Genomic DNA, 11,218 nt, shown 5'->3' on the forward strand with positions numbered 1-11,218 from the left:
GCGGCAAAAATCAGTAAAATGGTGTTAAAATCGTTAAAAAAATCATGAAATAAACAGAAAATTTGTTTGTTTTACATGTAAGATCAAATAATATTTCACTCGTGAACCCCAGCTATTATATTTTCACTCGTGGCTACGCCACTCGTGGAAAATATTGCATCTGGTGTTCACTCGGTGAAATATTTTTCGATCTTACACTGAAACAAACAAATATCCTCTATTTAATTTTTGTTTTGAAGATTAAAAAAATAATGAAAACTGAAAGTTATAGGAGAATAGTAATTTCCATTGCAACGCAGTTTACTATTTCGTCGCGAAATAAACGTCGTGATAATCTGAGCACATATTTCGATGACGTCAGATGACGTTGACGTTAAAATAACGTCATTTCATAGCAACCGCACCATAGAGCAAAGCTAGAAAGACGCATTCTTTTATTAAGAAGACATTTTTACATTTACCACGAACACAACAAGAAAAAAATGAGTAGTATCAGCTTGGCAAATGAAAACAAACATCAGACAAATAGTTCAACAGGTTTGTGAATGTTTTTATTACTTTTCACTCCGTGACAAACCAATTTCTTATTTGAATTGTTTCTTCTTGAATGTTACTAATGCTTGGACATTACAGTGTTGTTGAAAATAGTTTTTGGTAATAAAATTTTGTGACAAAGTTTCTACTGTCTTTTCTTTACTAATTTCTTCTGTAAAATTTCAGATAAAACTTTGAACTACGCAGAGATTTTGAAACCAATACCTGTGGAATTAGAAACCTCACCTCTTGGTTCCCTGTCTTCATCAAGTTTAGGGACACAGCACGAATCACGTGATATACTTGACATACAGAAGCTTGCAGACGACATCGCCGATGCTAGAAGAGACAGAATTTCGAGATATATTGATGGTATTTAACTGTTTTGTTTCTTAATAGTTGCATGTTAAAGGAGCTCGCTTACACATTTGTGTTTAATGTTTATAAAAAAAATAAAAAGAATATTTCAAATGTACCAATTTAGTGTAAGGAACTCACTTACTCTCTAAAGAAATTATCTATGGACAGAATGTTCTCCTACTTCGTTAGTAAATGGATAGCATTTTGATGGTGAAATACATGTAGTAAATTCTGTGTCATGACTGATTCATAATACTTCAACGTAGTTTTCTTTACTATTAAATTGGTCTTATCTTGAAATTGAGAGATTATTAAACTCGTCTGCAGTTATGAAGCGTTAACCCTTAAACTGTTGAATCTGAAAGGATTTAGCCTTTGCCACCAGTAAAGAGCCAGGCCACCCAGCTCTACTTGCATGAAATTTTTATATTGATACCCCCCCCCTAAAATTATGGACATTTCTAAAATGAACTCTGGAAAAGTCCATTTAAGAAATTCAGGAGGTTAATGGTTAACTCTGTTCAGTGGTTCTTTGAAATGAAATAAACAAACATATGGTAAATATAAGGTAGAAAATTTGACAACAAAGTGCGTGAATAATGTGTATTTTTTCTTAAATTATAGAAGCTGAGATGAGACAGTATATTCCACTTGTGGAAGCTGACTTTGAGGCCATCAGAGAGACAGATAGACTTCTTGAACAAGCCTACAACTTGTATTTTACACGTAAATATAATTTCTCTCATATAATGATGATGATGATGATTGATGATTGATGATGATGGTGATTATAATAATAATAATGATGATAATAATAATAAACAATTGCGGATATAGAATTCAAAAGTTTAAGTTCCGCGAAATTTCATGTCTTTTTTCTGATGAAGACATATTAAAGTCTAAACCAGTAGAATGTGTTGTCTTGAATTTCTTTTAAAACATACATACCAAAACTAAAATAAAGACAAAGCTCTTCCTATCTCTTTGGCTAATATGTTAAGTTACATTTTAAAAACGTGCAATGACAAAAGATATTTCAAAGTTGAAATGGGATTTGTGAAAAGATTGCAACTGAAAATGAAACAGAATTACATAAGACCTTTTATCTTTTAATCCGGAGAATTACTAATAAAGTATACAGTAAAAGTATTAAAGCATGACATAAAATCATAAATAAAAAAGACATTTTTTTCTGTTTTATTGCATGCTCGTTTTAATTGCTGAAGTATACAAGTATTATACAATAAATATAAATCATGTTAAAAGAAACTTTTTCATTTTATTTTCTAGGTGGCTTGAGCAAAGACCGCAGATTAAAAAAGAAGACTAAGGCCATGATTGCCCGCCTAGAGAGCAAGCCACATTTTTACTGCCCATACGAACGTGAAGAATCAACCGAAATCCATGTCACTCGTTGGTTAAATGCTTACACTGCAAACCCAGAAGAAGAGTTATTTGGCTTCACCTCTAGAGATCCATATGAGCCGAAAAGAGTTGTTCCCGAGGTTGCACCAAGAGCCGTTATCAGTGATACTAACGTGGTCCTTGGAAAACGCAAGAGAGCAAGAGATGATGAGCAAGATTTAGTCGGCGTGAGCATGAGCAGTTCTGACTCCAGGTTGTTTTGTGAGCATGGAAATAGGCCAAAGAAAGTCAGAAAATCTCTATAAATGTTTTTTTTTATTCCGCATTATTTTTTTTCCATTTATCGATAATCATGTTTAAAACGAAATCATTTTTAAATATCTCAATAAAATGAGATTTAACTTCAAAAATGAGTTGTTATCAATGCTATCAGTAGATATACATGTAGTGTCTATTTATGGTTCTATTTATACCATCAATTGATAGAGAAAACAATGACGAGGACTCAGATGCATACCACAAAAAAAATCAAGTCAAACTCGAGAAAAATGTACGAAGATTATAGGATAAGTAAAACTATTCAAGATTCGGATAATAATTACCATGTTTTTGCCGATTAATGACTAATTTTGTATATTTATCACCATATTCCTACTGCGTGACTAACGCAGTAAGGGTTATTTTGCATATTTTGACCACTTTTTTATTAATTTACATTGATTATAAATAGCGCCAGAAATGTGTAAATTACTTTCTATGTTCATTCCACTCTTTGTACTTTTAAAAGCATTTTCAAAATTTTCATGAAAATAAGGATAACTTTTTAGGCATGCAGTTTTAAGAATGAAATTGCTACATAGGACATTATACGTATATACAAGCATATTTCATGAAATGAAAGTGACCAAAAGCGGACCAAACCCAAACGGCAAGTCAAACAAGCTTCAAACTTACTTCATTTATAAGACTTAAATCTTTTGACCTAAAATCTAAAACCCATATGCCGGATATAATAATAATAATAATAATAATAATAATAATAATAATAATGATAATAATAGTACTAGTAATAATAATAATAATAATAATAATAATAATAATAATAATAATAATATGATGATGATGATGATGATGATGATGATGATGATGATTAAAACAAATAATATATCTTGATTTTAGATGTGGCTTTCTGAACATTGTATAAAAAGAACTAAAAGAAAGAAAAAAAACACCCAAAAAACAACATCATCAAGCAACAGTAACAGCAACCATTCCATTGAGACATCGTACAACAAACAATTTGTTTGATGCATACATGATACATGCATACCGAATTGTGTAAAACGATTGTCCACGTACAAAACAGTGTTTACAAAACAAGAGGTCGTAAACAAATCAAGACTTTTAGTTCATTTTAAACATAAGCGTCTAAAGCAACCCTTGTTTAAGTTAAAGTCATTAATCAATATCGAAAATGTTAAAAGCATATAGCGGAGCACGAATGTACGGTATGGGACATTACCTTGGAAATTTTTATATAAAATGTCATATGTAATTGATCAATTGTATTCAATAATATTGCATAAAGACTGGTGAGGCAACTTGTAAAGCATATATGAGTTTAGTTCTGCCAAAGGGCTAAAAGTATCCCACAAAAATGCTTTATTCGATGTTGTTTTGAAGGTACCTATATTCTCACGTATACCAAATTCGCAAATTCCCTTCTCGGTTGAAAACTATTATTGAAATTTCATCATAAAAAGAATACGAGAATAGTTTTATAAAGTCCTGAATTTCATTTTGTTATGTTTGGTAAAAGATTTTTTTTTGCTCTTTTTGTTTATAAGGAACATCTTAGTAGTCTGTATTAATTATTCAAAGTACAGAACCTCCTCCGTGGTCGATGGGTTAGAGTTGATGACTTCTAATCCAGTTACCTCTCTGGCGTGGGTTCGATCCCCGCGAGATGCTTTGGTAGTTTAGCGCGGAAGAAGGTAGTCTAGTGCTGGTGTAACTCTCCAGGAACGATGGTTAGGAAACTACCCGCCTATATGACTGAAATCCTGTTGGGAAAAGGCGTAAAATGAAACAAACAAACAAACAAATCAGAGTACAGAAGTACAGTAGTACAAACGGGTTATCTGAACTTTATATTTAACTCACACAACACGTTATTAAGTATGTGTTTTGCGCAAAACAATGCTGTCAGTTTCATTAAAATAGACAGTTAATTATAGTCCTCACTGCTTTCAGGAATGATAATAAACTTTTGGTAAATATTGAAAAACGCCAAAAAATGTAAAATTGCAGGCTCGGTTTCATTGAGCCTCTTCACAGACGGAAGTGGCAAGTGCAATTCAGCGCAAGCTACCCCATCACACGTCCCCTAGTACCACCGGCTTAAGCACTATTCAACATTTACACATGACGATGAAGAAACTTGAAATTATATGTTTTTATTGGTCGTGATCATAGAAAAATATCTGCCCTAAACAAGAAAACAACATGGGCGTAAAAACTGACTGGAAGTATGCAATGGGATTAGAGGTTATGAAGCATGCATGTCACAGACAGACGATAAAAGAAATTTTAATATACAGGCAAACATATTTATTAAGGGTAATTCAACATTATTCAAGTAGGAATAATGGGATTGTTCATGGCCAAACTTTTTTGTTGTTTTTTGTTTGTTTGTTTTTTTTTGGGATAGGAGGGGGTTGTTTTGTTGTTGTTGTTGCTTTTAAATCGTTTGTAAAAAAGTGAAATTACACATAAGAAGCCAATTTATTATTGTTAACAAACATTTTCATATGTACCAAAGAACCTCATGAAAAAGTATGGGATAGTCTGTAAAAAGGTTTGGAAAGGATATTTCATGTCTGTGTTTATTTTAGAAACATAAATTATTTATTGCCTATGTTGTTCATTAAAGCATAAGTACACTTCATATCGCTGTTGGTGGGTAATATTCTATTTCAAAAGGCGAAGATTCAGTCACTTAACTTTATTTCTCTCCAAAAAGAGCAGGCACGTATAGGAGGGAATAATACGGGTGTTTAATTTGTTTAAATTAATTAAAGAATGTTTGAGCACGATTTCATATCGATATTTAAATAACACCATCGGCGCGTGATGTTAAACCAAATACCACTCCATGACGAGTGCGGCCAGGTATGACATATAGGAGAAAACAAGAATATCAATGAATTGTTTACACTGCACAATGATTGGCCAAAACTGGGTTCACAATAATTAGTAAAAAAAGCTTGAACAATATTGACTCGAGTCTAGCCATCTGTTTAATTATTTATTTATACTCAACGAACCCTGTTATATTTATTATATTTTTAATTGAGACAAAAGCCATCTTGTTCTATGTGGATTGAACTTGATTAAACCCTGGAGGAGCCGTCTGTTCTAAGAAAATTGATTATTATCTATTATTACTGACGAGACATTTAATTAATAAAGCGTAGTTTGTAAAGACGCAGAAATGTATGTCTGATTACTAGAACATTCAATTAACCAACCAGACAACAGGAAATTTCCTTTCTTTTGTCTGGAGCTAATGGTTGACCTATACGACAACAGCTGTGTTTATCAAAAAAGTTAATAAAAATTAAACAACATAAATTGACATACGTCAGATGAAAAGACTTAAATTATTTTTTTATCCAAAGTGCAGAAAGCCTAAAAAAATGCTTTGTATTTCTTTGTTGACAGAACATTGTAAATATAATATACATGAAAATTTAAAGGCCTGTTTTTACAGAAACTTTTTGTGTAAAGAAGAATGTATTTGTTAAACACAAATGTCCTCGGTCCAGATACTTGTCATTAAAAAAAGTTTGCCCATCTAATCAATTTTGGAATAAAACATTGCTTAAAAATGTTGTTAACACAGTTTACAGAGTCTGGACATTTTGATATTGAAAAAGATGATATGTCATTATTACTTGATGAAGTAGGGAAAATATTCAACTTACCAATAAATGTTAGATAAAAAAGCCTTGACGTTGAATCTAGTGATCAAAAACTCCACTCAGAAATTGAATTACCACCTAAGGTATGTTCCTCGCAATTCCGAGAATTGTTAGAAAAGGTGACATTGGGCTTGTGATTCCAACTCTGGGTCATCCTTTTCGAATATTTTCTTACGATTTTCAAAATATTGGTATTGTTTCCGTAAAAAGAGTTCATAAATATATCAAGACAATAAATTTGAACCCATCACAACAGCATGTACACTTCAAAACCTATCAAAATTCGTAAATGGTTCATTTCATAACACCATATGTTAGCGGGTTCAATAGAAGATGGTGCTAGAAATCATAGTTTTACCGTTTGATTGAACTCCTCGCAGTTTTACTTCGTCCATGATATTGGCGATATGGATGTTCATATGAACCTACACTAAACTGAACCATCATCTACATACAGAACATTGAAACACAATGAAATGAATTAGAAGTATGAAAGACCGGTAGGAACATTTCAATATCATTAATTCCCGATTTCATCTTTGTGAATTCACAATGTTCTCTTCGTGAATTTACGATTTTAACTTTACATGAAATCCCATGAATTCACGAAGATAAAACTGGAAATTCATGAAGTTGAAATGTCCCCACCGGCCTTTATTACAGACGGCTTCTGTTTTGTTTTTTCGAGTTTGTTCCATCCAATACACTGTACGCGTGTGGAAGGTGACATGCTCTTTTAAACTGACTATACCCGCAACATGTTTCATGTCACGTGCCACCATACCTCATTGGATGTTTTTATCAAATAAGATACATTGAAAATTGCATTTCTTACCAAAAGTTGCTAGTATTTATCAATAGTATCTTGTTATATTTTAATTTCTATTACCCTGGTTCAATAAAACACCTTAGCATTGTTTATACAAATACAATTACTACGGGTTGTACATGTATTGATAAATTATTGCGAAAAAGACGATATGTCCTAGATACCGCGTCATGGACGCTGCGGTTAATCAGATACAAACAGAAATGGTCCGAACAGTACATCAGCAAATACATATGTAGTTTTAACTGTAATACTTCAGAAATCAGTACATTTACATTGGAAGGAAAAATGTTTATATGACTAATACATTGTTTTGTATTTTCGAGCAGCACCACGAGACTGTTTCCAAATTTAATTCATTACCTTCTGTAGAAAACATTTTTATAAAACATTAAAACAAGAACTATAAGTTTTATGCACTGTTTTTTATGTTCTGTTCTTCCGTTTACAAAATGTTTTTCGGCAGTAAAAAGGAAATGGAAAATGGGGGTGTTTTAAAAATTTTTTCCCAAAGGGAAAATAAAAGAAATTTTTACGATAAATTCACCCCTGTTTCAAACAAAAAAAATATGGGAAAAAAATTTCCCCTCAAAAAAAGTTATAAATATCCGCCAAAGCTAAAATAAATGCAATGAAAAATCGACATAAAACATTACGTCTTTGTACTTTTGTTATAAAACCTTCTGTGGAAATTGAAAGTATGTATAAGTGAAGAACACGAAGAACACGTGATATCAAATGAAAATATAATCATTTGAATCATTTTCCAAACTAACAACTTTATATCAAAGTAAAATTAAGAAAGAAATTAAAGTACAACAAGCATTGTTGATTTTGGTATAATTTCAATTCTTTGAGTGAACAAAATATCTTAAATAGATAAAACGTTCCTGAAAAGATTTGTAATTTATATAAATACACGTGAAAGATATAAAATAATTTAAACGGCTTTTAATGTTCTGAAGACAGTTCTTGTCATTTAAAAGCGCTGTTCGAAACGAATTTTGTCGTTTTGATGCGAAAAAATTAACCACTCAGGCCTACGGCCTTCGTGGTCAATTCCTACCCATCAAAACTCCAAACCGGTGTTAAATAGCCGATATAATTCTCTCAGGCCGATGTTATTTCTTAAATAAACACTTTTTTAATTACTGCTACATCATAATTTAAATGGCACTTAGTAAGATTATTTGATTGCACAGTAACTACATTGCGTTGTGGCTCGATAGTCACGTCAAAATTTCGAGAAAATCTCGATACGAATGATATATACATCAACAGATGAAAGTTCTCAATGTTTATACAATGAATATACACAGTCATAGACTACTGGTTTTACATGTATTGTTGTAATTGTAAAAAATAAACAATTTAAAGTGCGTAAGCCGCTTGGCCGTCAACTTCTCAAATGCGAATCTGCTTTTACATCTTCAAATGACAAGATATGTCTCAAGTTGCTGTTTTCTTCTATTGAACATTTTACTTTAGTTCATTCTGGATGCTATAAAAGCGAGTCAAACTATAATTTTGATGAGAAAAACTTTCAAATTCTTAAAGGTCTTTGACCTTATCCAAGATTCTAAGACGAAAACACATCAGGTACAAGGAAATGTCGTTTACAAAAGATTTATTTCGTTTGTCTCGAACAAATTTCTTACGTTCTCTTAAAACCAGTGAATACTATAGACTAAATATCAGAGAATTGTTTAAAAGAAACATTCTGGTCGTTGCTCCCAAAGTGTTATATATCAGTTACATCTGTGTAACATAAGATATGTCAGTTAAAGTGTATAAAGCTATAATTTATCTGCTAAAATACTACTTCCAAAGATGCTTGTGAGAAAGAAATATGGTAGGACATTGCCTTAAAAATAAATGGAGTTTGTAATTAATCATTGCTTAATGGTTACAACCAACAACACTTTATTCTATTTACGACAAGTTATGTGTGTCATATAACAGGGACATTTTATGTTACAATTCCTTCGAGAATGGACCATAATATTATGGAAACAATATAAGTTTAATGTTATGATTGATTTTATAAAAATATTTCATAAAATATATGTTTATACCCTTTAAAGTACAAGTTTCTTTATATCTTTAAAAATGCAAAAATAAATGTTTGTGGGTAGGGGGGAAACAAGTTTGTTCTAAAAATGTATTAAGGTGCAACTTTCGATCCGATATGTCAGAAGAAGGAATATGGTCTTATGGTTTATGGTCTTGAATATTTCTTTTAGTTTAGCTGGTGATACATGTGTGAATGCAAGAAAAAGAAATTCAAATATCCTTATTCTAATAATCAATCGAGTTATAATAACATTGCTTTATTTTTATTAATTTTATGTTTCTTACATTAGAGCATGTTGCATTGTGAATTTACGTTAACGTTCTTTAATTACATTTCATAACTAATAAATGTGGATAAATATAATGCAAACATGGATTTTTTTTACATTTGTTCATTTACCTCTTTTCCTGATGAATAAATGCATAATTATTGTTTTTGTCGTTATTTTTTAAAATCATTTCCCCTGTTTAATATGATTTTTAAACCATATAATTCAATAGACAACATATTTGTACATCAAAAAATCCTTGTCGGAAACAAAATATTGGAAGCAATCAAATGTAATAGTATCCACTAAATGATATGTTGAAATAATCATATTTTTGCATTCAATTATAGGACCAATCAGTTTAAGATATGTTGAAATAATCATATCATTTTGGCGTGCTATATGTATGCCGATGCCCATTTCCATGGAGACGGATGATTTAGAGAATTTATCATTGCATAAAATTTATTTTTCAAGTGTGCTTTTATTGAAAAATCCTCATTAAAGTTTGTTTTAACCGTAGAGTATTAAATGAACATGTCCATCTTTTACTTTTGACAGAACCATTTTATACCATTTTAGGGCAAATTTCAAAATATATACTGGCTGAAAAGCGAACAGTTTAGACCATGATCAGAAATTGTGCAAGTATCCGTTTTTAGAGTTATAGCTAAATCTCAACAATCGGTACAGGTTCATCGCTTTACCGAACAACATCCACTTCCGGAAAAACCGCTATAGAAACCAGTTCTTGTTATTGTCCTGAGATAGCCATTTCATTTTTATATTGATATATCAACACTACAATAAGATCCTCTCACAGTGAAATACATTCCTATAATCAAAAATAAATTATACTATTTATTTCCTATGTTTAAATCACGCGAATTTATGAAAATATACTGAGTACGTGCTAATTTTACTGGACGGCATTTTATCTTCTGTTGATATTACATTTCATTGATCAAAATAAATATTAAGACAATTTTGATTTCATTATAAATCAAGTTTAACATCTGTTGCTTCCGGTACACATTTTGTACTGAATATTTGTTCGAACATTGGTCGAAAATGTGCGACAATATTTGACAGAAATACATTTCTATAAATTGTCCTTTAAAATGCCGCATTCGACAAGATGTCTATTTTATTATTGTCGTATTCTGGTAAGTGTTTTTCGACGAAGTGTCGAGCTGTCGAATATGCACCGCATAAGGACTTCACCGCACGAGTATGACAGCCGAGAATATTCAATAGACAAAACAACGTGATGAAGAGGGTATGTTGAATTCTTAAATACTCAAAGTTCAATTACTGCAACTTGAAGGCAAAATTGTTAAATTAATAATACCAATTGACTGTACAAAATTTCAACGTTCAAATTTTCTAAGATAACATACAATAAAAAACATGATTTAACGGTTATTTTTTATTAAAGCATCTGTCTATCGACACTAGCCCTTTCAAGGACAACGTACAATGTACTTATAGTAAACTGTTCTCATTCTATGCCAACACCAATAAAACACAGAAAACATGTTTGAATATTCAAAGCAAAAACGGAAATGGAGAGGCGCCTGATTGTTGTTAATTGTGTATACTACTTCATTTGAAGGCCCATAAATCATTGTTTACAGTAATATTACACCATTCTAAGCAAGTTAAGTAGTTATAAATCATTAAACATGGCATAAATATTGGGAAAGCCCATAAAAATTGCAATAAAAAAATCGCGTTATGTTATTTACTAATCTGTTAGATTTCCATGAAATGTACAAAGAACATTTCTTGACTGATTTTTTTAT

General features: G+C 31.3%; 1 protein-coding gene across 1 annotated transcript; it reads left to right on the forward strand.

The window, feature by feature from the left end:
- Positions 1-373: 373 nt before the first annotated feature.
- LOC132719045 (uncharacterized) lies at positions 374-2,710 on the forward strand. The gene is made up of 4 exons (XM_060702784.1): positions 374-537; positions 721-906; positions 1,519-1,620; positions 2,185-2,710. The coding sequence occupies exons 1-4, from the start codon at positions 483-485 to the stop codon at positions 2,562-2,564; spliced, it is 723 nt and encodes a 240-aa protein (XP_060558767.1). The 5' UTR covers positions 374-482; the 3' UTR covers positions 2,565-2,710.
- Positions 2,711-11,218: the final 8,508 nt, after the last annotated feature.

The sequence above is a fragment of the Ruditapes philippinarum genome, unplaced genomic scaffold, assembly GCF_026571515.1.
Source record: "Ruditapes philippinarum isolate M1 unplaced genomic scaffold, ASM2657151v2 ctg7299_1_1_1_1, whole genome shotgun sequence".
Classification (NCBI taxonomy): Eukaryota; Metazoa; Mollusca; class Bivalvia; order Venerida; family Veneridae; genus Ruditapes; species Ruditapes philippinarum.

Bases quoted from the DNA above. Each gene is read 5' to 3' on its own strand.
- LOC132719045 (XM_060702784.1), top strand. From the start codon at position 483: ATGAGTAGTATCAGCTTGGCAAATGAAAACAAACATCAGACAAATAGT. The intron at 538-720 runs GTTTGTGAATGT...GTAAAATTTCAG, and splicing joins TCAGACAAATAGTTCAACAG to ATAAAACTTTGAACTACGCA. The intron at 907-1,518 runs GTATTTAACTGT...CTTAAATTATAG, and splicing joins AATTTCGAGATATATTGATG to AAGCTGAGATGAGACAGTAT.